The 25,898-nt window shown below is 65.0% G+C and overlaps 3 protein-coding genes across 4 annotated transcripts; 1 reads left to right on the forward strand and 2 right to left on the reverse strand.

The window, feature by feature from the left end:
- Window positions 1–2,750: 2,750 nt before the first annotated feature.
- Window positions 2,751–9,062, forward strand: LOC112994579 (neurofilament heavy chain). The gene is made up of 4 exons (XM_064522339.1): window positions 2,751–3,522; window positions 5,093–5,292; window positions 6,179–6,303; window positions 6,584–9,062. Exons 1-4 carry the CDS (start codon window positions 2,751–2,753, stop codon window positions 8,532–8,534), a joined length of 3,048 nt encoding a protein of 1,015 aa, XP_064378409.1. The 3' UTR covers window positions 8,535–9,062.
- A 1,489-nt stretch (window positions 9,063–10,551) lies between these two features.
- THOC5 (THO complex subunit 5) lies at window positions 10,552–21,855 on the reverse strand. 2 transcript variants are annotated; one of them, XM_026119197.2, is made up of 20 exons: window positions 21,701–21,855; window positions 20,974–21,083; window positions 20,233–20,376; window positions 19,806–19,919; window positions 19,532–19,629; window positions 19,060–19,206; window positions 17,568–17,682; window positions 16,882–17,014; window positions 16,174–16,251; window positions 15,890–15,930; window positions 15,420–15,519; window positions 15,010–15,118; window positions 13,644–13,745; window positions 13,287–13,383; window positions 12,802–12,916; window positions 12,008–12,111; window positions 11,833–11,920; window positions 11,384–11,499; window positions 10,971–11,161; window positions 10,552–10,754 (listed from the first exon to the last, which is right to left on the reverse strand). In XM_026119197.2, exons 2-20 carry the CDS (start codon window positions 21,067–21,069, stop codon window positions 10,691–10,693), a joined length of 2,052 nt encoding a protein of 683 aa, XP_025974982.1. In that variant the 5' UTR covers window positions 21,070–21,083; window positions 21,701–21,855; the 3' UTR covers window positions 10,552–10,690. The 2 variants fall into 2 exon arrangements, with proteins under 2 accessions (XP_025974982.1, XP_064378417.1); XM_064522347.1 differs by having other exon boundaries at window positions 21,626–21,799.
- A 910-nt stretch (window positions 21,856–22,765) lies between these two features.
- Window positions 22,766–25,887, reverse strand: NIPSNAP1 (nipsnap homolog 1). The gene is made up of 10 exons (XM_064522348.1): window positions 25,760–25,887; window positions 24,771–24,898; window positions 24,622–24,667; window positions 24,241–24,335; window positions 24,030–24,100; window positions 23,809–23,949; window positions 23,701–23,732; window positions 23,313–23,407; window positions 23,146–23,229; window positions 22,766–23,062 (listed from the first exon to the last, which is right to left on the reverse strand). Exons 1-10 carry the CDS (start codon window positions 25,819–25,821, stop codon window positions 22,998–23,000), a joined length of 819 nt encoding a protein of 272 aa, XP_064378418.1. The 5' UTR covers window positions 25,822–25,887; the 3' UTR covers window positions 22,766–22,997.
- Between the last annotated feature and the right edge of the window lie 11 nt (window positions 25,888–25,898).

Below are 25,898 nucleotides of genomic sequence, written 5' to 3' on the forward strand. Positions count from 1 at the left end.
GGAGCCGGGACGGTTGCACCGCCGTCGCCACGGCTCCGGGGGGGTCGTGCCTGGCACTAGCTGATGCTGCCAGTAACGCGACACCTTCGGGGGGGGGTTTTGGGGGGGGGTTGAGAAGCCCCCAATTTGGGGGGCCGTCAGGACGGAGCGACCGGCGGAGCGGCAAGCTTTTTTCCTGCCCTATCGATAATAAATCCAGCTGCTACGTCTCGCCCAGGGCTCTCGACGCTCTTGCCAAGGCGCCGGCCGGCCGCTGCGGCACCTCTCCCCTCCCAGCCCCGCGCGGAGCTTATCCAGATCCCTGCTTCTGCCGCAGCCTCCCGGTTCAAGGCAACCGGCTGCTGCAGGGCTGCTCCCCCCCCGAAAAAGCCCTGCTGAGCAGCGAAACGTTGGCGGGGGGGTGAAGGCAGCAGGGGGGCGGGAGAGAGCGGGCTCCCCTCTGGTAGGCCCCGGGGGGGGCTCCTGCGGGGGCTGTAGGTGCCTGTTGGGTTGGCTTGGATGTGCGCCTGTTGGGCACCGGTTGTGTGTGCGCGTTGGGTGTGGGTTGTGCCTGCTGAGGGGGGGGTGTACCTGCTGAGTGTGGGCTGTGCGGGCCTGTTTGGTGGGGGTTGTAGGTGCGGGTTGGGTGTGCGTTGTAGGGGTGTGTTGGGTGCGGGCTGGAGGCACCTGTTGGTTGTGGGTTGTAGGTGCCTGTTGGGTGTGAATTGTAGGTGCGTGTTGGGTGTGAGCTGTAGGGGTGTGTTGGGTGTGTGCTATATGTACCTGTTTGGTGTGGGTTGTATGTACTTGGCGAGTGTGGTCTGCACGTACCTGTTGGATGTGGGCTGCAGGTGCCTGTTGGGTGTGGATTGTGTGTACCTGCTCAGTGTAGGTTGTAAGTGCCTGCTTGGTGTGCATTGTAGGGGTGTGTTGGGTGTGGGTTGTAGGGGTGTATTGGGTGTGGGTTGTAGGGGTGTGCTGGGTGTTCATTGTAGGGGTGTGTTGGGTGTTAGATGTAGGTGCCTGTTGGTTGTAGGCTGTAGGCGCCTGTTCGGTGTGGAGTGTACCTGCTGAGTGGGGGTTGTGTGTGCCTGTTTGGTGGGGTTGTAGGGGTGTGTTGGGTGTGGGCTGCGTGTACCTGCCCGGTGTGGGTCAGGCCTGTGTGCTGATTGGCTGGGCTTTACCTGTGTGCTGATTGGCTGTGCTGCTGGTGTGTTGATTGGCTGGGCAGTACTGGCGTACTGATTCACTGCTCTGATTGGCTGGGCTGTTCCAGTGTGCTGACTGGCTGGGCTGTACCAGTGTGCTGATTGGCTGGGCTGTTTCTGGGTGCTGATTGGTGGGCTGCCTGCGTGGCCCCCGAGGCCGTGCGCTCCCTGCTGCCTCAGCGAGGGAGGAGGGGCCCCACGGCCCCACAGCTGCCCCGTTTCCCCCGCGTCACCGTCTCCTTCGTGCTCTCGCCCCCCCAGAGGCCCCCGGCTCGAGCGTCCACCTCTCTGCCTCTCTCCCCGCTGGGACACCCTGCCCTTGCCGGGCCCTTCGCAGGGGGTCGGGGTTGTGGGGAGCAGCTCCACGCTCGCTGTCCGCTGCCTTTGGCAGGGGCAGAGCCAGCCCAAATGCCCCTGCGGTGTCAGGGGCCAGGGACAGGCCTTGCCCCTGCATGGGGAACGGCATCAGCCCAAAGCCAGGGTGCCTGCAACACCGGTCCTTGGGGCAGTGCAGTGCGTGGGACGGACAGACAAGCAGGGGGACAGGCAGACAACCCCCACAGGCAGGGACCGGCAGAGGGGCCCGCGGGGGTGATGCTGCCCTGCTTCCCGCCATGCGCTGCCTGCCTCGCCTGGCAGCCCCTCCATGCTATGCGGCGTGCAGGTGCAGTGAGCTTGCGAGTCGTCAGCCCAGCATGTGGCCCTGCCACCGGGCTGCCGGCCAGCTGCCGGGAAGCAGCCTGAGCTGGGGCACTGCTCTGTTTGCCTGCTCCCTCCTGCCTGCTCCCCAGCTCTGGCTGCTGCAGCCTTAGAGCAGCTGGTGGCTCTTGGAACCAGGCAGGAATGTTCCCGGCCCTGCTGCAGGGTGGAAAGTCCAGGGACTCGGAGAGCATCCAGGAGGTCCCAGTCTCTTACCTCTGGGAGAGGGTGCCTCTGCTCTCCCCACCCCTTTCCCGGGGGTCCCACTTTGTTCCCCCCAAGGTATCTCCTCTCCCCCTTCCTCCAAGGGGATCCCTGTGACCCCTTCCTTGGGAGGAGAGACCCGCTCCCTCTCTGCTTCTCCTGGGCATCTCCACTGTCCCCCAGGGGGTCCCTGCTCTGTCCCCGGGGGTCCCCTCTGCCACTGAGGGGTCTCAGCTGCCTCCCCGGGAGCCTTACTCTCTGTCCCCGGGGATCCTACTCTGCCCAGGGTGACCCCGCTCTCCCCGGGGGTCTCTGTTCCCTGGCCGGGGGCTCCCACTCCACTCCGGGTGGTCCCCATCGCTTCCCGGGGTCCCTGCTCTCTGCCGAGAGAGTTCCCCAATGTCCCCTGGGGGTCCCCACTCCCTTCCCCGGGGTCCTGCTCTCCCTCCCAGGGTCCCACTTTCCTCCCCGGGGTCCCGCTCTCCCTCTCTGGGTCCCGCTCCCCCGCCGGGGCCGAGCAGCTGGGGCCCCCCGCGCCGCGGGGCGGTGCCGGTGCCGGTGCCAGTGGCGGTGGCGGCGGCGGTGCCGGGGCGGGGCGGGCCGGCGCCGGGCGCTATAAAGGGGCGGCGGCGGCGGCTGTGCCGCAGTGAGGCAGCCGCGATGAGCCTGCTGCTGGAGACGCTGCTGGGCCCCCCGGCGCCGCCGGGCCGCGCCGCCCCGCGCTCCGCCGCCTCCAGCGGCTTCCACTCGTGGCCGGCATCCGCAGCGGCGCCGGGCCGGGCGCGGGGCGGCGGCGGCAGCGCGGCCGCCTCCTCCACCGAGAGCCTCGACTCGCTGAACGGCGAGCCGCGGGCGCGCAACGAGAAGGAGCTGCTGCAGGTGCTCAATGACCGCTTCGCCGGCTACATCGAGCGGGTGCGGGCGCTGGAGCAGCGCAACCGGGCGCTGGCGGCCGAGGCGGCGGCGCTGCGGCAGCAGCAGGCGGGCCGCGCCGCCATGGGCGAGCTGTACTCGCGGGAGCTGCGCGACCTGCGCGCCGCCGTGCTGCGCCTGGGCGCCGAGCAGGGCCAGCTGCGCCTGGAGCGGGCGCGCCTGGCGCAGGAGGCGGCGGCGCTGCGGGCGCGCCTCGACGAGGAGGCGCGGCAGCGCGGCGAGCTGGAGGCGGCGGCCCGCGGGCTGGCGCAGCGCTCCGCGCAGGAGGAGCGGGCCCGGGGCCCGCTGGCCGAGCGCGCCCGCGCCCTGCGCGAAGAGGCGGCGCTGCTGCGGCGGCAGCACGAGGCCGAGCTGGGCGCGCTGCTGCGCGGCGCCCGCCTCGACTCGCCGCCCGCCCCCACCGCCGGCCCCGGCATCAGCGCGGCCCTCCGCGACCTGCGCGCCCAGCTGGAGGGCACGACGGCGCGCAGCACGCTGCAGGCCGAAGACTGGTTCCGCGGTGAGTCCCCCCCGCCCCTCCCACGGGCGCGGATCCCGCTCCGCGGGTGCGCAGCGCCGCCGCGGGCGTCCCCCTCCCCTCCCCGCCCTGCGCTGCAGCAGGGCGTTACGGTAACCCCACCGCTGGCGTGTGCATGGACCCCCCTTGTGCAGTGCGCTCCGGGAGCGCGTTACGGTAAGCCCACCCGGGTGCTTTGCTTCGGGAGGGCACTACCGTATCCGCACCGCGGGCGTGTGCATGGCCCCTACCCCGCCCCGTGCAGTGCGCTGCGGCAGGGCGTTACGGTACCCCCACCCGTCGCCGCCAGCACCGGGGGTATTTGCAGGGTGGACACCCCTCTCCCCCCCTCCCCGCACTGCTTTTTGGGGAGGACAGCGTGGCCACTGCACCCCGCGGGGCTTTGGGGTGCCAGGGCGATGCTGCGGGCTCGGGGGAGATCGTACCGGTCTCTCTCCCCTGGAGTCTGGCCAGGTCGAGAGTATTTGCGGTGCGCTGCAGCGAGGGGATTATAGCGCAGTGCTGGGGGGGGGGGGGTGCCGCATCCGTCCCGGGGGGCAGGGAGCGTCCTTGCTGCGCTGCTGGGCGGGGCACTACGGTGCTAAGCCGAGCGGCTCAGCACCCCTGGTAGTGGGGGGAAGCGGTCAGCACCCTGGAGAGCGGCCGAGAGGGCTCGGCACCCCGGGGAGTCCCTGCTTCAGCACCCTGGAGAGCGGCCGCGTCAGCACCCCGGGGAGTCCTTGCTTCAGCACCCTGGAGAGCGCCTGGCGGGCATCAGCACCCACAGGAGTGCGGGGGGTGGGGGGGGTGGTCAGCACCCATGGGAGTCCTCGGGAGGGGGGGCAGCACCCTGGGCAAAGCGGGCTTAGCACCCATGGGAGCGCTGGACGGGGCTCAGCAGCCTGCTCTGGGGCCAGCATCCCCGTGGGGCTGAGGCTGCTGGTGCCCAGCAGCTGCCCCGCAGGGTGCTGGGAGTGAGGGGCGCTGGCCTCGGTCCCTCGGGGTGGCCTCAGGGCACTGCGGCAACCCCCTGCGGGACACGCACCCGGCAGCTGGCTGCGGTGAGGGTGCGGGGCTGGTGGGCAGCAGAGCCCTCCTCACCCTCCAGCTGCCCGCTCAAGGACAGTGTGGCTGACTCACCCCTGGGCACCCTGGGGCCCGGGTGTGGCAGGGGGGTACGCTGGGGGCTGCCATCCCCACCACTCCCAGAGCTGGGGCGAGCAAGCAGGTCTGCAGGTCAGTGAGTTTGTGGCAGGAGCTGAAGGGGAGGCCCTAGGACAGTAGGTTTGCACTGAAAAAAAAAAAAAATCCAGAATGGACAAAATAGCTGCTCTATCTGTCCTGCCCAGGCACTGTCCTCTCCCCAGCGCCCTGCTAGCACAGACGGAGTGAGGGCCAGCTACGCAGTGTCCCAGGGAGCCCCTGGCAGGGCTTAGTACTGCGGAGGATGTGCACACAGAAGATTTGCAGGCTCAGGGTTTTCAGGGGTCAGCAGCCACCTCAGTTGCCCCGGAAGGGGAGAGTGCAGCCTCCCTCCCTCGCTTGCTGCAGCTTTTCCTTTGCCTCATTGCAGTGAGGCTGGACAAGCTCTCCGAAGTTGCCAAGGTGAACACGGATGCCATCCGCTCAGCCCAGGAGGAGATCAGTGAGTACCGCCGCCAGCTCCAGTCCAAGACCACCGAGCTCGATGCCCTCAAAGGGACCCAGGAGTCACTGGAGAAGCAGAGGCAGGACTCAGAGGAGCGCCATCATGCAGATGTCCTCTCCTACCAGGTAATGCAGTGCTGGGGACGAGGTCCCAGACCCGTAGCTTCATAGGAAGGGACCATCCGACTGCCAGGGAGGGCAGTACTCATATTGGCCCCAGAGAAGATGATGATGGCCAGCAGCAAATACTTTGCAGTTGTGTCTACTGCAGTTCTTTCCCAGCTCAGGGTACCCAGAGCCTGAGGTTGCAGCCAGACTGATGTCTCCATCACCCACGATGGGGCTGTCCCCATGCATCAGCCTGGCTTTGAGCTGCCTCAGTGCTGCTCACAAACACCATTGGTGCTTGCCCAGGGTGCAGGCTGTATCCCAAAGATGAGAACTACAGCATAGAGGGCTTGCTCTGGGCACCACCATTTGGTGGTGGCAGAGGACTGAAACACTGTCCCCAGAGCGATACTCCATGCCTGTCAGCGTGGGGCTTGGAGGCTGAGGTGGCCACCAGACACATCCAGAACCTAGAAATGTATCCATGAGTGGAGGGCTGGCCCCTGCTGAAGGGTGCTCCCATGGGGCTCGGCTCATTGTTACGCACCTCTGAGATGGCACAGGGCTCCTGCTGGACAGCAGGGAGCCAGGTCCACCAAGGGAGCCAGATGAACTGAAAAATGTGTATAAAAGCTGAAAAACATGTATAAATAACCGATGGGAGAGTATCAAGAGAACGGGGCCCAACTCCTCTCAGTGGTGGCCAATGGCAGGATGAGAGGCAACCGGCACAAACTCAACACAAGAAACCACCTCTTGATTGTGAGGGTGGTTGAAGGTGGAATAGGTTGTGGAGGCTCCATCCTAGGCCACCAGGCTCCTGGGGAATAGTGTGGGGAGCAGGGCAGCCCCTCTGTGCTTTGCTTGGGGACTTGTGTGTCACCGGCTGCTCCATCTGCTGCAGGAGACCATCCAGCAGCTTGACAGTGAGCTGAGAAACAGCAAGTGGGAGATGGCAGCCCAGCTCCGGGAGTACCAGGATCTGCTCAACGTCAAAATGGCCTTGGACATTGAAATCGCTGCCTATAGGTACAGGGGTGGCAAGGGGGAGGTGGGACTCTCAGCCATGATGGCTCTCTCGGGATCATCTTGGTCCCTTGCCCAGAAACACCCTTATGTGACCCCTGTTAACACCTGGGGCCCTGCTGTGCAAGGGAAGGCAATGCTGCCCATAGGAGCAGGTCCATGAAGGAGATGAAGACACAGGACATGGTTGGCAGCTCCTGCTTGGGGCCCTTGGTCAGGGGAGGAAGTGAGAGGTGGGTGAGAGGCATTCACTGACTTCTCTGCTCTGGTCTCTTCCTGGCAGAAAGCTCTTGGAAGGGGAGGAATATCGGATTGAGTCTGGCTTTGGGATGATCTCCTTCCCAGAGGTGGCCCCCAAGGCTCCCAGCATCACCACCACCATCAAGGTGAAGAGCGAGGAGAAAGTCAAGGTGGCGGAAAAATCAGAGAAGGAGACAGTGATTGTGGAAGAGCAGACAGAGGAAATCCAGGTGACTGAGGAGGTCACAGAAGAGGAAGAGAAGGAGGTGAAGGAAGAAGAGGAGAAAGCTGAAGCAGAGGGCAAAGAAGAGGAGGCCAAGTCTCCTGCAAAAGAGGAGGCTAAATCCCCAGCTGTAAAATCCCCAGAGAAAGCTGAATCCCCCACAAAGGAGGAGGCCAAGAGCCCAACTATCAAATCCCCTGAGAAACCTGCAAGCCCCTCAAAGGAGGAGGCCAAGAGCCCAACTGTGAAATCCCCTGAGAAACCTGCAGCCCCGTCAAAGGAGGAAGCCAAGATCCCAGCCATCAAATCCCCCGAGAAACCCGCAAGCCCCTCAAAGGAAGAGGCCAAGCCCCCAGCCATCAAGTCCCCTGAGAAACCCAAAAGCCCCTCAAAGGAGGAGGCCAAGACCCCAGCTGTCAAGTCCCCCGAGAAACCCGCAAGCCCCTCAAAGGAAGAGGCCAAGGCCCCGGCCGTCAAGTCCCCTGAGAAACCTGCAAGCCCCTCAAAGGAGGAGGCCAAGGCCCCAGCCATCAAGTCCCCTGAGAAACCCAAAAGCCCTTCAAAGGAAGAGGCCAAGGCCCCAGCCGTCAAGTCCCCTGAGAAACCTGCAAGCCCCTCAAAGGAGGAGGCCAAGGCCCCAGCTGTCAAATCCCCCGAGAAACCCGCAAGTCCCTCAAAGGAGGAGGCCAAGGCCCCGGCCGTCAAGTCCCCTGAGAAACCCGCAAGTCCCTCAAAGGAGGAGGCCAAGGCCCCAGCTGTCAAGTCCCCAGAGAAACCTGCAAGCCCTTCAAAGGAGGAGGCCAAGGCCCCGGCCGTCAAGTCCCCTGAGAAACCTGCAAGCCCTTCGAAGGAGGAGGCCAAGGCCCCAGCTGTCAAGTCCCCTGAGAAACCTGCAAGCCCCTCAAAGGAGGAGGCCAAGACCCCGGCCGCCAAATCCCCCGAGAAACCCGCAAGTCCCTCAAAGGAGGAGGCCAAGGCCCCAGCTGTCAAGTCCCCTGAGAAACCTGCAAGTCCCTCAAAGGAGGAGGCCAAGGCCCCAGCCGTCAAGTCCCCTGAGAAACCCGCAAGTCCCTCAAAGGAGGAGGCCAAGGCCCCAGCCGTCAAGTCCCCTGAGAAACCCGCAAGCCCCTCAAAGGAGGAGGCCAAGGCCCCAGCTGTCAAGTCCCCCGAGAAACCCACAAGCCCCTCAAAGGAGGAGGCCAAGACCCCGGCTGTCAAGTCCCCAGAAAAGGTCAAATCTCCTGAGAAGAAGGAGGCCAAGTCTCCTGAGAAGGAAGCAGCCCCAGCCAAGGAGCCCGTTCCCTCCCCTCCGAAGGAGTCAAAAGCCCCTGTGAAAGAAGAGCAGCCCAAGGAGGAGAAGGCTCCCTCCAAGCCCCAAGTTGAGGCAGGCAGGAAAGAGGAGGCCCCCCAGGCTGTCCCAGCCAAGGTGGAGGAGAAGCCCAAAGAGAAGGTGGCTGCTGCGCCGGGGAAGGAGCCCACAAAACCCACAGAGGAAGGGAAGGCCAAGAAGGAGGCCCAGCCAAAGCCTCAGCAGGAGCCTGCCAAAGCAGCTGAGAAGCCAAAGGCTGAGGAGAAGAAGGAGGAACCAAAGAAGGAGAAGGCAGAGCCCAAAAAGGAGCTGGAGGAGAAACCCAAAGTTGAAGCTAAACCCAAAGATGAGCCCAAAGCCAGTAAAGAGCCCACCAAGGCTGAGAAAGCGGCCAGCGCGGATGCCAAGGAGGGCAAAGCCCCAGAGCCGGTGCCTGCCCCGGGCAAGAAGAGCGAGAAGTGAGCAGAGCCCTGGCCCCACAGGCGCCAGGAGCAGCCCCGCTGCCCTCCAAGGGCCGAGGGCAGGTGGAGGCATCACCCGCCAAGCCCGGCCTTAGCAATATATTTGTGCGAGAGACACAGCCCCTAGCCGCCCTCCTCCGGGGGTATGTTATGATCGCTTCTGTAGCCGAATGTGATACACGCAGAGCGCCACATTTAACACTTGAATTATAACGACGGGACCGGCCCCAATGGGACCCGGCTGCCCTTCTCCAATAAGTGCATTTATTTAAGGTATGTGCAATCGACAGACAGGCGTGCCGCACAGCTTTAGCTGCCTGGGCCGCGTGCCGAAGGCTAGCGGAGCCCTAACGGCCTTCCCTCCTCTGGGGGAACTGTCCTTTCTGCGCGGTGACGCAGGCTGGGGCTGGCTTGGGTGGACCGGGTTAGGCACAGCACGGAAATACTCCCCAAAACACAATGTGCACGAGGACACTCGAGTCCACTCTCAGTTGCTTATGTGCAATAACCAAATAAAGTGCTTACAGAGATAGCCTGAGCTGTGCCTGTTCTGGTTGCTGGGGCGGGAGGCAATGCCAAAGGGTGGCCGGGTGCCCTAAGATCGGCTTGAGGGGAGGGGCTGGACCACAAGCAAGAAATGCGATCTCAGCACAGCAGCCCTACGGGGGAGCAAAGCCATGCCTCGGAGGCCCGTAACCTCCTATGCTCCATATGGGGCATAGCTGAGCTCCCGACTCAGCAGCTAATGCAGGCAGCCCCATGCCTGGGCACCCTGGGGTGCCAGTCCAGAGCAGGGGCATGCAGGGGGTGGCGGGGGCTCTCCAGAAGTAGACAGCACCGGGAACCAACCCCGAATGCCTCCTGGGGAAGGTGGCCAAGCCCCAGGCCCTGCCCACGGCCCAAGGAGTTGGCAAAGCCAGACAAGAGCCCCAGCTCGCAGGCCAGCGGCTTGCCTGCACACTCCTCACAAGGGCTGGGAACAGGGCCGGCCCCCAGCCCCTCACACCGCAAGGGCTCGTAGTGGCTTTTTCTTCCTTCTCGAATTAAAAGGGGGCTCCCAGGGGGCCACTGAGCCTGGTTTAACCCGAGCGCTGCAGTGCAGCCCTGTGCTGCAGCAACCGCGGGGCCCGCCCAGAGCAGATGCAGCACTGGCACAGGAGGGGGAAAAGGGTCTGTGGGCCTGCGGTGGGGACACCGGCTTTGGCTCAGACCTGCTCAGCCAACAGGGATGACGACTCTGGGCAGGGGGACAAAGCCACCGTGGCTCAGACAAGACCCACAGCACGAGGGCCCCAAGGAGGCTCTGTGATCCTAGCCCTCACCCTGCGAGCTCTTGGCGCAGCGAGCCAGGACTCACCTCAGCCTGTCGGGGAGGTGCTCGGCCCTCTATGCCAGCAGGAGCAGGGCTGAGCTCCTGTTGGAGGCTGGAGCGACCCCCCAGCACAGCGGAGAAAGCCCCAGAGCCCCGAGCAGAGCCAGGACAGCACTGGGGGAACCAAGGCTCCCCTCACCGTTTCAGGCTGGTTTGGGCTTTCTGTGCCAAGGCAGCTGGCAGGCAATCAGCGGAGACAAGAGCAGGTGCTGGCTGCAGTGCAGGCTCGGGGCTATTTTTAGCCTCTCAGCTCAGCGTTACGGAGGAGCCGCGGTGGCGAGGGAGGCGCACAGGGCTGGCAGGGCTCAAGGGACACGGCAAACTTGCGTGAGCCAAGAGCCACGGGGGACAGGACGGGGGACAGGGCGCCGCAGCCTCGCACGTGTCCTCCCCTCGCTGCTGGAGTGCGGCACAGCCAGCCCCGCTCAGTGCGAGCGGATCGGCGCAGGGATCCTCCCCTGCCGCACAGCAAAGGTTTCCAGCCCGGGGATGAGAAGATCCAGGCAGCCTTGACAGGGACAGTGACGACACCCAGTGACAGTCACAGATGCCACAGAAAGGGTGTCACATCCTTGGGAGAGCCACCTCCAGCCCTCACGAGCACCCCCATCACAGCCCAGGCTGGCTATACACACAGCACAAGCGCTTTTTTCCTTCAGTCCAGAATTTAATCCCTTTGGATACAAAATCTCAAACCAAACCTTGGGAAAGCAACCGAACTGGCAGGATGGACCCACTCGAGGCCCAGACCCGGAGCGGTGCCCACGCAGGAGAGCCTGGGGATGTCAGCGATGACTGAAGAAACCCTGCGGGTAGTTAAACTTGAACGGTTTCATGCGGGTGGGCCCCCTGGAAGAGAAGACAGAAGGGAGCAGATCACTCACCAGCACCTTTCCCGTTTTGAGCAACACTTGCTTGGCAGTAGGACGGAGCTGCAGCACCTGGTCAGGCAGGTCTGAGCTCCAGGGACTCCTGCCAGCACCCTCGCCCCCGCCCAGCTCCCTGCCGCCTGCAAGGAGGGCTAGGAGCCAGCACCCTGGCATCCCCCACGGCGCCGGCTCTCACCTGACGAGGCGCAGACACATCTTCTCCTGGGGGAACTCCTTGGGCCCCTCCACGCTGGTGTCGTGCGACTCCGTCTCCAGGTAGACGTCGAGCACCATGCAGAGGCGCTGCAGCTGGTTGGTGAGGAGCTGGTAGCCGGGTTTGGGCCCCCACAGCTCCTTGTAGCTCACGTTGACCTCGCTCTCCATGGCCTGGCACAGGCAGAGGGATCAGCACAGCGCAGGCCTGGCTCCGCTCTTCCCTCCCAAGACCGGATCCACCCGCAGGGCCTGCACAATCCCCACCCTCGGCAGCCGCTCGCACAAACTGCCCGGTTGCTACCTCATCCCAGCGGCTGCCTCACTACAGCCACAAAACCGCTGGAAACAAAACCCAGCGGCTCTCCAGACTCCTCTCCCGCCCCAGCGGCTCACCCGAATGTTGTCGTCATTGCTGCCAGTCCGCTCCCCTTTCCAGTTGAGGCACAGGCTGAAGATGGGCGGCAGCGTGGAGTAGCCAGGGTTGAGCACCACGGCGGCCTGCAGCTTGGCTGAGCCAGGCAGGGTGGAAATGTCAGGCACGGCCGACGGCGCCTCTGCCCTCGGGGGGGTTCCCGTTAAGACACCCGGCAAGGCAGGGACCGGCCAGGGAGGCAGCACAGAGGAGGGTCGGAAGCAATCCTCACAAATCAGAAGCTAGACTTCGCTGGGTGCCGGTTCCCTGCCACGTCCTGCCTCTCTCAGGCACGGCCACCGGCGCTCACAAGCCCATCTCTGGTGTCCAAGCAGGCCTGGCCCACGCCGGGAGCAGCGAAAGCTGCCCTGGGGGTAACACAGGCAGCTGCTGGGAATGAGGAACTGCTGCGGCAGGGAAAGGCACCTACCTGTCCCCCGTTCGATCAGCGCCATGTAATAGAGGTGGGTGTCCTCGGCCAGGCCAGCCTCCAGCACATCCCGGGTGTAGGGCAGCTCCTGCAAGGGGCGGCAGCAGCAGTGAGCGGCCGCTGGCACCGAGCCCCAGCGCGGAGCAGGAGGGAGAGGGCCACGCGCGGCACCCACCGCGTAGTCCTCGTAGGGGATGGCAGCCCACTTCACCAGGCGCGAGACAATCTTGGAAGGGAAGAGGTGCTGGCACTCGCTGGACACTGGCACGACACCGTGCTCTGAAACGGAGGATGGGGCCGTGTGAGCGGGCGAGGGCTGGGGCCCAGCGCTCCTGCCCTGCTGCCAGGGACGACACGCAGCCTGTGGCCGAGGACGCTCCGGGTGGCAGCAAAACCAGGACCTGGGGACAGTGTTGTCCCTCTGATGTCGTCACTGGGTGCTCAGACAGCAGCAGAGCCAGTCACGGTCATCGTGCCACCGGAGCACACAGCCTCAGCGGCACACGCCTGGCCCGCGTGTGGGTGCACAACACTTCTGGTGACAACTCACCTGCCACCAAGGCCTGAATTGATCCCTGGCACCAAGCTCACGAGCTGAGCCAGGGCAGCCCAAAATGGCTGCTGGGCAGCAAGAGGGGACACAGCCTACCCCCTGCACTGCCCTCAAAGCCCTGCTCCCACTGCCAGTGCCGAGGGGACAGGGGACAGCTGGGATTGCCGACAGTGGCACTGCAGTGACACTCGCTTTGGCCTGCCCAGGGACACCGGTGGTGTTTGGACACAGGCCAGAAGCACAGGCCCAGAGGGAGGTGTGGAGGAGCTAGGAATGCCCCTGTGCCCACACATGAGAAGTGAAGGGGACAAAGGGATCTGTGACATCCTTCAGAGGGGGCCTCAGTCACCTCTCCGGCACAGGGTGACCTGCTGCCAGCCCATCCCCAGGCCGAGGGCAGGGAGCCGAACACTCACCCAGCGACGCAAATTGCTTGTGGAGAGCCAGGCGTGACTGCAGCCTCATCCGCAGCAGTTTCACCGTCATCTCCATGTGGCTCGCGCTCAGCGAGTTGTCCGCGGTGACTGTGTGCTGCGGGCAGCAGAGGCTGTCACCCAGTGGGCCCTTCGCTCACGTGGCACTGGGGACCTCCCTCCCGCCCTGGGGACAGGTGCACGCTCGTGTCGCTGCCCTTAACGAGCTGCTTAGCGCCAGTAAATGCGACAGGGCTCAGACCATCGCACGCGAGAGGTAAAATACAGTAGCACAACTCCATCGCGCTGATTCATCCCCATCAACTAACACTGGTCTGACCTGAGCGAGGGTGCTCGCTGGGCCCTCATGGTTTGGGAGCAGCCGGGGTGCAGCAGGGGGGACACAGCTGTCCCCAGCGCCTCCAGAAACCCAGGCCAGCCCCCGGGGGGTGGAAGGGGACAGAAGGGAGGGGAAGGAGAGGACATGCCTGAGGCTGGTCCTTGGGGAAATGCAGGCCGCCCAGCTTCTGCACCCACACGTAAGGATGCCCCAGCTCCGTCACGTAATCGCTCAAGGTCACGATGCTGCGGGAGCAGAGAGGAAGAGTTATCCCAGCCGTGACCTCGGCGATGCCAGGGCCGCTGTCCCCTGATGCCCCAGCAGTCCAGGCAGCCACCCAACAGCCACCCAATTTGCCCTGCCGTTCTGGAGAGGAGCGGCCGAGAGCCTGGCTCAGGGTGCTGCTGGCTCCGAGCCCCGCGGAGGGACGAGCCAGGCCCACGAGCGGGGCAGTCGCGCCAGCGGCCTGGCCGAGGCTGCGCGGGCAGAGTCGGGGCCTACGCACCCCACTTTATCGAACTGGAACTGGTTGGCTGGGTTCGGCGTTTTCTTCCCGTGGTCTCCCGGGTACAGGCAGCTCAGGAGGGAATCTGGGGAGAGCAGGTCTCTGGCAGGAGAAGGAGGGAGGAGGTTAATCATTCATTAGCCTCTGCGTCTCTCTATAGCAACCATAAACAGGCTCTGAGTCCAGAAAACCAGATTAGGCTCCGCAAATAGGCCAGAAAAAGATCAGCCTCCTTCCTGGCCGTAAAGAAGCTAAAAATCACAAGGCACCATGTTCCCAGGGAGCTGCTCACAGTCTTCAGTGTGATTAATAGTGTGATTAAGTTCAGTGCATTAACTCTGAAACTTACTGATGACAGTCTGGGTATGCAGAAAACAAATCCAGCGTATGCAGGGCACGGCCCGATTGCCATTTACCACCCCACAAGCTAAAGCGGTGGTGGGGGGTCTCACGCTGGAGCGAGGCTGCCCCTCCAGCGCAGGATTCACGCCAGCAGGGTGGACGGACACCTGCCTGCCCAGTGGTTTCGGGTGCCCACAGCAAAGAGAAGTGCGAAGGGAAGGGGAGGCCTCGCATGGCCGCACTGGGGGCGGCAGCGCCTGCTTGCGGGTGCCCCAGGCCAGCCTCACCTGCCTCTCTCTCTCAGGCACTTGCATCGGCCCCAGGCCGAGCCCTAGTGAGCTCCCGGCTCATCCGAGCATCCTGGGCAGGCTCCGGAGCTGCCGTTTCAGCCAGCCCTCACGCAAACCGGGCTTGAGCAGCCTCGCGGGGAGCCTGCGCGTAGGAAGCTGCATCCCCCACCCTCAGGACCAGGTGAGCTGCTGAGCAGCTGGTAACGGCTGCACGAGGGAAGGAGGTGTTTTGGCTGCGAGATGCAGATTAACGTGCCGAGCAGCAGAAGCTGCTCCCAGCTCCCGACCAGGGAGTAACCCTTGGTCCAGCACCACGCTCCAAAGAGGCTCCCGGCCTCTTCCCTGCTTCCTCTGCCCGCTCAAGGACAGGCCAAGACAGCGCTTGGAAACTGCAGCTCTGCGCAACGGCCTCAAAGGTGCCCCGGGATGTTAAAACAGCATCTGCTGGGAGGTGCCTGCAAGGGGCCTCGCCAGGTGCGGAGCAGTCGCAGGGCCTGACTGTGCTTCTCCCTGCTCAGACCCCAGCTGAGCTTGACACCCTCCAAATCCTGTTCCAGGGACCGCAGGGCACGTGGCTGCCCCTTGGTGCCACGTCACTCTGCCAACAGGTCGCTCCAGAGTCCGGCAGGACCCCGCAGAGCCCAGAGTGACATCAGGGCTTTCGCAACGAGCTCCAGGCTCAGCACGCGGACCACGACCGAGCATGGGCTCTGCGCCCACGGGGCGTTCCTCACCCGGCGCTGATGGGGGTCGTCAGCTCGACAGCGGTGGTCACCTTGGTTTTCACCGTCATGACGTTGAGGTTCATCAGGTAGTAGAAGGTCAGGTGAAGCACATTCTCATCTGTGCCAAGAGAAGGAGGCAACGGGGCTTTTCTCTGCAGCTCTGAGCGCGTGGGGCTCAGCGCTCCCTGGGGAGGGGAATATCTGTGCTCTTCCCCTGTCCCTGCAGTAAACAGGGCCGAGAGGCAACACAGAGAGATGCCTCTAATGCTGCTCTGTGGGCAGCTACCAGGCACCAACGTGGCCTGCCCGCACCCGCCACTCTCGCTGAGGGCTACAGCACCCCTAGGTCACTCCCCGATCCGCCGGCCGGCCCCACAACTTTGGGGGCTCTCTGCCAGGGGCCGCCGGCGCTCGCTCACCTTTGCATTTCACGTCGACGGTGACGGAGAGCGGGTGGCGCTTGAGCATCTCCTTGCGCTTGTCGTCCAGCTGCACGCCCAGCGTGGGCCGGCGCCGCTTCTAGGGAGAGCCGAGCAGAGCCATCAGCTCCCGCGGGCTCAGCACGGGTTCTGCTCAGGGCAGGGACGCTGGTGTCCCCCCAGCCCTGGCAGCGCCCCAGCATGCAAGACTCGGCGCAAAGGCGAGACAGTTCCTGAACCCACCGCCATCAAAAACAGCCTGTCGGAGGGCTCATGTTTCTTTTTTTTTTTGGACTTTGGTTTCGGTGCCTTGATGCTCACACAGGGAGAGCAAAGGACCCCCAGTGGCAGCGAGGAAAAACCAGTTCCCAGACCCGCTTGGGCCTGTCTCTCTCAGCACCTCGCCATTAGCAGGTGCAGATTTCATTTGCCCGCACGGTGCTCAGAGAAGAGCCAACGCTGTCCCTTACCGTGGTCTGCTCCTCCTCCGCGTCTGAATCGCTCTCGTCATCTGCGCAAAGAGAGGGCCGTAAGCGAGCTCCCCAGGCAGGGGCCCCGTGGCCCGGCTCAGCACCATGGCAAGGCGGCTCTCCCACCCGCAGCAGGGCCACCGAGCCCGGCTCCGTCCAGGACCGCAGCTCCCCACCCAGTGAGGCAGCGTCCCCCCGCCAAAACGAGGCCCTAGTGAGACGCAGACAGGCAGGGACACGAGCCACTGCTTGGGGACGTCTCCCCACTACAGCATCCAACTCACCCTGTGAGTCCTCGGGTGGCTTGTACAGGGCTTTGGCTTCTTCGACGCTCCCTTCAATGGCTACGACAAGCTTCTTATCTGTAAAAGAAACAAAAACAAAGCCATGAACCATGCTTCTGCGGGGGAAAAGCAGGAAAAGAAGCTACGGGGAGCGCTGTCTGCCGCTAAGAGAGGTGCAGGGCTGGAGGCCGGACTGCAGCAGCTCACCACCCAAATTTAACCTTCCCGCTGCCCAGCTGGCTGCACTGCCACAATGGGATACTCCCCACCAGGAGCCCCCTGTAACAGGCGGGGAACAGGACCTGGGGTCGAGGGAACACCACATCTACCACTCTCACGCTGTTAGCCTCAAGTACAACCCCCAAAAGTTCCTTCCCTTGCGGTTTTCGCTAAGCCTGCGGACAGAAAGCAGGGTGCTGTCATGCCCTGAGAGGCTCCCGCTCCAAGACAGATCCCCTCGCGGCAGAGGGACCCCGAGGCCGCCACAGGGCAGGACTCCACTGGACAGGCTGGGCTTGGAGCACCATGCTGGTTTTTGGGGGACCCTCTCGAGAAGCCAGAAAGGCTGAATCGAAGCAAAAGCCTCCCAAAAGCAGTGTTTTTGATGCGTGCCAGCGAGATCCACCCGCCGTGTGCCCACCCCGCCTCACTGTAGCCTCCCGTGGCCACGGGGAGCTCGGCGCCCGCCTCGGCCCCCACAGTGCTCACCGCAGGCCTGCCCGTAGGCGCTGGCTTGCACGAAGAGGACGTAGAGCGGGGGTGGCAGGTGCCGTGCTATCTCGTACTGCTTGTGCGCCTGGTCGAAGGGCATGAAGAGATACTCCTGGACAGGCAGGGAGGCCTGCAGAAAGAACGGGGATAATGTGCGTGGCTGGGGTCAGGTTGCCCTCCTCACCCACTCCTTCAGGTACCCCAAGGTGGTACGCGGGAGGCTGGAAACCAGCACAGGACCGGCTGTCGGCTTTTTAACACCGACCACAGTGAGTCCCCGAGGGGAGGACTTGCTGCTCTCCGCTGCTGGAAAACGTTTGGATCCGAGTCTAACCCAGTTCCTTCTCCTGCTCTGCCCCTCCCCAGCAGCCACGAGGGGCTGGAGCTGCGTTATCGGCCTCCGAGGAAAAGCCATTTAACCAACCCTCGAGCTGCAGCTCTGCAGGGACAGCCGCAGAGACAAGGAGACCGTGAAGGAAAGGCAGAGCACAGAGAGTAGCTTGGGCATCTCCAAAGGAGCTGCAGCCTTCAGACTCAGCCAGGTTTTGTTGTATCCAGCCTGGGCAGCTGCCCCGAGAGCCACGAGACGGGCAGGCATGGGCAGAGCGCCCCTTGGCAACTCCAACGCGACTCCAGCTAGTGCCCACAGCCCAGCTCCCTGTCCTGCAGGGCTCAGCCATTACCTGCATAATGCTGTTGAGTCGGGGCTGGAGGCTGCTCAGGTATTCCTTCTTCACCTCGATCTCCTTCAGGATCTTCTCCTTGTTGGACAGACACTCCTTGTATTTCTCTGCCAACCTGGGGATGGGAGATCGGTTACCACCACACATCGGCATCATGGAGCAAGTTCTGCTGCCAGCCGGGGCCTTCCTCAGTCCCAGCTCCTCTGACCCAAAACGTCACTGCAGGAACCAGGAGAGCTCAGACACTGATGGACAGGGACCTCTCCCAAGGCCAAGGGCAAACAGAGACAGAGACGAACTTGTTAGCACAGGAAAATAAACGGGAAGAACAACTCAAAGCTCAGCCCAGCGTTGTGCTCCGAGAAGGGAGAGCAGCCAGGCCTTTCCTCAGCAAATCTGTATCACCATCACGTTCACTTGCTTCACGTCATATCAACTGCTTCTACAAGTCAGCCTTGCAAGAAGGAGGGTTTAAGGCACTGGCAGCAGTCTCTCTGTCACTGGCTACAGAGCCGTTAAGACCCAGCTTGGCGTCAGCACACCCCTGCAGCCTCCTACGCAAAGCAGTGTTGAAGCCTGACCTTCAGCCACCAACGCAAGTTGCAAGTGGACACCAACAACTCCCAAACCATCAGAAAGTGCCCAAACTGTCACCCCCATCTGCTCTCACGGGGATTTGAGAAGCCATTTCCCCCACAACACGATAGGAAGTGCCAAATGCAAGGTGACGTCCCCAGACACGGTGGGACAAGAACTGGGAATGATGAAGCCTCTCAGTAACTCAACATGCAGCTGTAAGACAAGCTCCGTCCAGTTCCGTTTTGCCCTTTTCAGACTTTGCAAGGAAGATTCATTTTTTAAGAAAATCCTAAATATACACAGCACAAGTAAGTCCCACCAGGCAAAGTGAGCCAGGTTCGGTACAAAGGAGCCTGCGATGGGCTCGGACAGACAAACCACAAGCCGTAGGGAGCCATGCAACACCCACTGCAGCACATCTCACTGGGCTGCTGTGTTTAATTGCACTGCTCACACAGCATCTCTTTGCAGGCTTAGGCTGCTCTTTCTGGAAGGCCGGCCCTAGCTGCTGTAAGATCAGAAAAACTGTGTCACGTTTGCTGCATGCACAAGGCAAGAGCTGCTGGAGCAGCTGAGCCACCTGGCCCTCCTGCACGGGCAGCTCCCCGCTGCGGTGAGGGTCAGGAGCACAGGCACGTGGCAGCCACAGAAGCACGAGGCCAGGCCACTGAGCTGGGTGTGGGCTCATGCATCAACTTGCCAAATCTGACCCTCGTGGCGCAGCACCGCAGCCCACGCGGGCACTTCTCTCACTTGTTTTATACTGTTTCAAGCAGGTGTTAATGTTTTTATGCCGGCGTTTGCTCCCATGGGAGCTGCGGAGCTCACTCTGAGGGTGCCGGCAGCAAGCGCTGCCCTGTGGCGTGGTAGAGGCGAGCCGGGCTGGCCCCGAGCCGGCACGGCGCCTGCTCACCGCTTGCGCTGCTCCAGCTCCCAGTCGAGGCGGGCGAGGGTCTGCTGGTGGGGCTCGGCCAGGGTGATCGCTGGGCGGCTGATTTCCGGCGGAGCCTCCCTGTAGAACTCCTCCAGGCTCACCAACTCGATCTCCTCGTGTTTCGATCTGCAGGGAAGGAAAGATGGGATCAGGGAAGGGCGGCGAATGCCTGCGCAGGGCTGAACTCAACTACACTTGCAGCAGAGCAGTCAGTGCTGATGTCCCAGGCCCTGGCTTTATGCTGCCACGCAAACAACCACAGCTGCAGTGAGTAAAACCACAACGTGTCACAGCAGAGGAGGGAAATGGATCTGAACAGGGTCGCGCCCATCACGGAGACACCCTCCCCACGCTCCTTGAGCAACTGGCTGAGACAACGCGACAAGAGATCCCGACCCCTCGAAGCCTCCCCCCGTTTTGGACCCGGTTGCTCCTCCCCGTCCGGACTCACTTGAACTCCAGGCACTTGGTGATCTCTTTCTGCAGGTGCATCACCTCGTAGAGCAGGTTCTGGAGCTGCAGGTGATACGCATCCACCTTCTGCTTCGCCTGAAAGACAAACGCGGCTGGTGACCCCGACGGCATGAGATAGAGCTGCACGCGCAAGCGGCGATACGGGGCCGTGATGCTGCTCTCCTCGGCCTGCGGCACCAGGAAGCGCCCTGGGGTGAGTCAGGGAGGGAGCTTTATCAGCTTTATTAGAGTCATTCCAGCCTGCTCCCTACCTCATGGGTTTGATCTCTTCCTTTCTTCAGCCGGATGTGAGCCAAGCGGTTGAGTTTCTTGAGGGTCATGAAGTGGACACAGCTCTGGATGCGCCGCTCGTCTATCTCGGAAGCCTGAACGGCAGGAGAGGGGCGTTGGAGGCAGAAGACGAGAGTGGCGCACGCGGCCACCTCATATGTCTCAACACCCCTCGCAGCAGGGCTCCGACACGCCTTGAAGAGGGGAACCTTGGCCTGGACAACAGCCCCTTGGTCAAAGACCAAACGCCCCAGGTACAGCTTATTTTATTACTTTTAACAGAGACTGTCCTGTTTTCCTAATTCTTCCTAGAACGCTGCACGGCTTCTGCTCCTGCTCCTCGCAGGTCAAGGAAAAGCATCACAGAAAAGCGCACGCGGAAAGCGAAGTGCCACGGTTTCTCCTTACGTTGTCCTTGACGCCTCTGCTCTTCAGCTCCTGGATTTCGGCCATGAGTCTCTGCAGCTCCTGGCAAGTCTCTTTGTACAGCTCGTAGTCTTTGATGGGGTCGCGCAGATCCACCTCACCCTCCTCGCTGTAGTACCGAGCATCCTGCAAGCGGCAAAAACGCCTCCTGAAGCGCCCCGGGGGGCAAAACGCTGGGTCTCAAGCGCTGCCTCAGCCCGGTTATCGCTTGCCAAAGGAGGCTTGGGCATGGGAAAGCGACTTGTTTAACAACTCGGGCCGCAACTGCCAGGAAAGTTCAGGCCCTTATATAGTCACTGTAAATAAAACATCTATATTGAGGTTGCGCACTTGCTTCTTCAATTTTAAATCCCACTTTGGCTGAAACTAAGTTATTCCGATGTCTGTGGGAATGTTTTGAGACAACATGCAAATCCTCAAGGGACCGGACAGCTGCAGACTTGCCTCTGTTGTGTCCCAAAAGGCAATGTTTGACTCCCAGGTATTGTGTTTCCTCCAGGAGGGGAAAACCAGCTTGGAAATTGAGAGTGGGAGTTTGGGAGGTGGTCAGATTTGGCCCATTCTGACCCCATTCGAGCTGCCCGAGTGGTGGAATGAATGAGGCCAAAAAAGGGAAGTTTTGATGCCAGCCCCTCATAACGCGGCAGGACAGAAGCACCCCGCGACCGCAGGCGGCTCCCCCCACTGCGCTGGGGGGGCGGGAGAGGCCACGGGGTGCCCCACCTGGTCAGCGTCGGCCTTGCCCCGCTTGCCCTCCTGCGGGCCCCCGTCGGTGCGGATCACTTTGGGCTTCCGCTTCTTGCTGGAGTCCGATGACATGGCGCTGCCGGGAGCTGCCCAGCCGGGCCGGAGAGCAGGGTGAGGGCCCGCGCGAGGCCACAGGCGCCGGGGCTCCCCTCCGCCAGGCCCTCCAACGACCCCCGACGCACCGGGGCCGCCCCATGTCTCCCAGGCCCCTGCCAGCCCCCCAACCCGCTGAGCTCCAGGGTCTGTCCCCTATCCCAGCTCTCCTGGCCCCCTGTCAGCCCCCCAACTCCCCAGAACCCCCCAAGCCGCCGAGCCTCCCCCCCATCTCAGCTCTCCTTGGGCCTTCCCAGCCCCCAGCTCGCCAGCCCCCAGGGCCTCCCCTGAATCCGCCGATCCCCGGGGCCTGCCCCCGCCCCCGCCCTCCCGGTCGCCCAACCCGCGGGGCCCCCGACCGGCCAGGCCCTCGGTCCCCAGCGCACCGGCCCCCCAGGACCTCCCCGCGGGCCCCGGGGCCTCCCCCCGCCCGGCCGCCTCGGCCCCTGCGCCCGCAACACGCCGCGCCCAGGCCCCGCTCGCCGCCTCTGCCGCCCCCCCGTCGGATTCCCCCCCCAGCCGCCGCCCCGCAGACCCCCGCGGCCGCGCTCAGCTCGGTCGCTCCCGGCCCCGGCCCCGGCCCCGGTCCCGCCACGGCCTCCGCGCTCACCGGGCAGCCCGCCTCAGCGCCACCCGGATGTGACGTCACGGAGCAGACGAGCGCGGCGCAGAGCGCCATCCCTGACAGGCGCCCTCTAGCGGGCACCGCCCGCCCGGAGGAGGACGGGCAGGGGGCGGGGCCTGCGCGAGGGGTGGGGCCACATCCCGCCCCGCCCCCAAGCCCTGGCAGCGGGGCGGCGGCCCTCGGGGGTCCGGACCCCTTGGGGGCACCGAGGGCGTGGGGGTGGGCCCGGGGGTGCAAGCGGAGCCCCTTGGTGTGGGGGGCACCCCCTGTGAGGGGGGCACCCATGGGCATAGGGGGACCTTGGTGCATGGGGGGCACCCATGGACATAGAGGGACCTTGGTGTACGGGGGCACCCATGGGCGGGGGGGGGTGCGGTGCATGGGGGGCATCCATGGGCATGGCGGGCGCACCCATGGACATAGGGGGACCTTGGTGTATAGGGGTCACCCATGGGCTTGGGGGTCCTCATTGTCACTGGGGGGCAGCCACCAGCATGGGGGGGGCCCGTGGTGTACAGGGGGCACCCATAGGCATGGGGGTCTGTGGCATACAGGAGGCACCCCTGAGCTTAGGGGGGGTGTGGTGTATGGGAGCCCCCCCTTGACCATGGGGGGCTCCTTGGGGTGGGGGGTCCCCCTTGGCATTGGGGGGCCCCTGGTACGGGAGGGCACCCTTGGGCATGGCAGCCCCTAGGGTGGGGGTCCCGTTGGCACTGGGGGGCATCCATGGGAGGCTCTTTGGGGTGGGGGGTTCCCCCTTGGCATTGGGGGGCACCCCTCAGTGTATGGGAGGCCCTTGGTGAGGGAGGGCACCCATGGGCATGGGGGGGCCCTTGGAGTGTGGGGGTGTCCCCATTGGCATTGGGGGGCACCTATGGGCATGAAGGGGCCCCCATGGGCATCAGAGGAGCAACCCGGGCTGGGGGGCTCCATTAGCCATGGGGGGCACCTGTGGGCAGGGGGGGCTCCTGGGGTGGGGGTGCCCATGGGCAGGGGGGACCCATCACCGCTGCCCCCCCCGGCCCCCGCTCGCAGACAGGGCCACCCACGGGCACGTTGAACGTTTAATGGGTGCAGCCCGTCGTTAACAGCGTCCTCCAACGAACTCGGGGCTCCCAGCGGCGCCCGGCCACCACGGTCCCCTCCTGCCACCACCGTCACCTCCGGGGGCTGTGGTTGGTGCTGGGGACGCCCGCAGCCGGGAGAGCACCCACGGGTGGCCCCAGCTCCCGGCCCCGCGGGGGGGCCCGGGGGGGCCAGAGGTGACCCGGGGGGTCCGGGCTCACTGCAGCGGCGAGATGGGCAGGGGGATCATGATGCGCGACTCCATGCTGCGGATCAGCGGCACTGCAAGGCGGTGGCGGTGGGGGGGGAGTCACCGTGGGTGCCCCCTGGCCGAGCACCCGCGGGTGCCCCGCCGCCCCGCTCACCCGTGTAGTAGACGTTCTCGTCCCAGCCGCTCTTGCGCCACGCCGCGTTCCTCGTCTCCTCGCGCGACTGCAGGTCCCGGTAGGCTGCGGACGGGGGGGGACACGGCGGGGTTGCACAGGGGTGCGGAGGCACCTGGCACCCACGGGTGGCCCCGGCAGCCGCTCACCCCAGAGGTGATGCACCACGTAGAGCTCGCCGATCTGGGAGAAAAAGCCGCCCACGGCCTCCTGGTTCTCCTGGCGGTACTTGATGGCCCGAGCCCTGGGGGCGGGGGGGAGAGGTGCTGGGGGGGGCAGGGGCCTTCCTCCTCCTCCTCCTCCTCCTCCTCCTCCTCCAGCCATGCATCCATGGCCCCGGGGAACGCATGGGGGAACCAGGGAGCAGAGGGGAGCTCGCAGGGATGGGGGGGAAACTGAGGCAGGGACCAAGGGGGAAACTGAGGCAGGGACTGGGGTGGGGGGGGGAACTGAGGCAGGGACTTGGGCGGGGGGAAACTGAGGGAGGGACCGGGGGGGCCAGGGGAAACTGAGGCAGGGACTGGGGTGGCTCCTTACCAGTTATTGCCCCACTCGATCATGGTCCCCGGCTGGAAAGGGAGGAGCAAACTGGCGCTTGAGCTGGCGGGTGCCCCCCCCGCCACCCCCCCACGGGGCCACACTCGCCTTGAGCTTGTAGGTCCTCAGCTCGTAGACGTGGGGCCCGCGCCGGGGCAGGGGCTCGTTCCAGAAGCTGAACTCGAGCAGCAGCTGGTTGCGGCGGGCCAGGAGCAGGCGGCTGCGCTCGCGCTGGAAGGCCACGTACTCCTGCGGGAGCCGGGGGGGCCGTGGGGATGCTGGGGACGCCGCCCCCCGCCCCGGCCCCGGCCCCCCGCCCGCGGCGCTACCTGGTTCTGCTTCAGCTTGCGCATGCACTCGGTGAGCGCCGGGTAGCCGCCGGAGAAGCGCCAGAGGTGCACTGCAAGGACAGGGCGCCCGCGGGGTGCCGGCCGGCCCGGGGGGGCCCACCGGCACCGCGACAGAGCCCCGGGGGGGCTCCGCTCGGCCGCTTTCTGCCCCCGCAACCGCGCCCTCCCTCGCCCGCGCGGCTGCGCCCACCTGCCTGGTCCTGCTCGCCGTACCACGTGTTCCAGCTGCCCACCAGCGCGCAGGGGTACTCGGCGTCCGCGTGCAGCTTGGGCAGCGCCTCCTCCCTGCGGGGGCACACACGGCTTGCGGGGACCCCCCCGCGCCCCCCGCCCCGGCACCCCCGCCCTCGGCCTCGCCGAGAGCTCCTCGCGCCCATCTCACGCCAGAGCTCCTCGCGCCCATCTCGCCGCAGGGGAAACCGAGGCCCGGAGGCGCCGGGGAGCGGGCAGGACCCGCGGCGGCTCACGGAGCAGCTCGCCGGGGGGTCCCGCAGCCCCGCACCGGCCGGAGCAGCCCCCCGGTGCCCCCCCCGGCCCGGGGGCTGGCGGCGCGGGAGGGAGGGAGGCTCACGTCAGGCTGTTGTAGGCGTCCAGGCACTCGGGCTTCACGTTGTGAACTGCGGGACGGAGGGCGAGCGGGTGAGAGCGGCAGCCGAGGGCCCCGGCGGGGCGCAGGACTGGGGCGCGGAGGGGCCCCCCCGCCCCCCCCGGGCCGCTCACACTGGATCTTGTAGAGGTTGCTGGTCTCCTTCTTGGCCAGGAGGTTGGAGTGAGCGTCCTTGCGGGGATCCACCTTGTGCACGAAGAGCGAGCGCAGCCAGCTGCCCTCGGCCGTCCCCGCGTAGCCCCTGCGCGAGGCCGCCGTCACCGGCGGGGCGGCAGCTCCCCCCGCCCCGTACCCCGGGGGGACAGGCGGTGCCGGGGGGCCGCGGGCGCTGGCCGGACCTTGGCCCGCCGCGCGGCGGCTGGTAACGCATTAACCGCGGCGGCGGCGGGGTAAACAACCGCCCTGGGCGGTGCGGGGCGCTGCCAGGCCCGGCCGGGGCCCTGCGGGGGGACGGGGGACATGGCCAGGGGCTGCCCTGCCTGGGGGGGCCGGGGGACGCGGGGAGGGACGGAGGGGAGGGGGCGTGAGGGGGCGGTGGCAGGGGAGGAGGGCAGGGATGGGGGACAAGGGGATGGGGGGAGGCAGGGGATGGGGGACAAGGGGGATGGGGGACATGGGGGAAAGGGGATGAAGGGACATGGGATGCGGGGACAAGAAGGCAGGGGGACAATGATATGGGGTGACAAGGGGACGAGGGGACACAGGATCGGGGACAAGGGCTGGGGGACAAGGGAGACAAGAGGCCGAGGGGACACGGGATGGGGGACAGGGGCTGGGGGACAAGGGGGACAAGGGATAGGGGGACAAGGCTGGGGGTACAAGGGAGACAAGAGGCTGAGGGGACAGGGGATGGGGGATGAGAGGACGGGGATGGGGACAAAGGGTGGGGCACAAGGGGACAGGGGGACAGGGTTGGGGGGACGAGGGGACAAGGGGACAAGGGATGGAGGACAAGGGAATGAGGGGACAAGGTTGGGGGGACAAGGGAGACAAGAGGCCGAGGGGACAGGGGATGGGGGACAAGGGGACCGGGATGGGGGGGGAAGGCCGCTGCTGAGGGACGAAGCCGGACCCCGGGGCCGGGGCCGGGGCCGCCGCTCACCGCGCCGCGCCTCCCGCCCGCAGCCGCCGCGCCGCGCTGCCGCCCGCCCGCGCCGCCGCCATGGTCCCGCGCCGCCGCCGGGGGCGGGACCCCGCGCACCGGCCCCGCGCTGGCCACGCCCCCTCCCCATTCATCCCTC

Source organism: Dromaius novaehollandiae, chromosome 17, assembly GCF_036370855.1.
Source record: "Dromaius novaehollandiae isolate bDroNov1 chromosome 17, bDroNov1.hap1, whole genome shotgun sequence".
NCBI lineage: Eukaryota > Metazoa > Chordata > Aves > Casuariiformes > Dromaiidae > Dromaius > Dromaius novaehollandiae.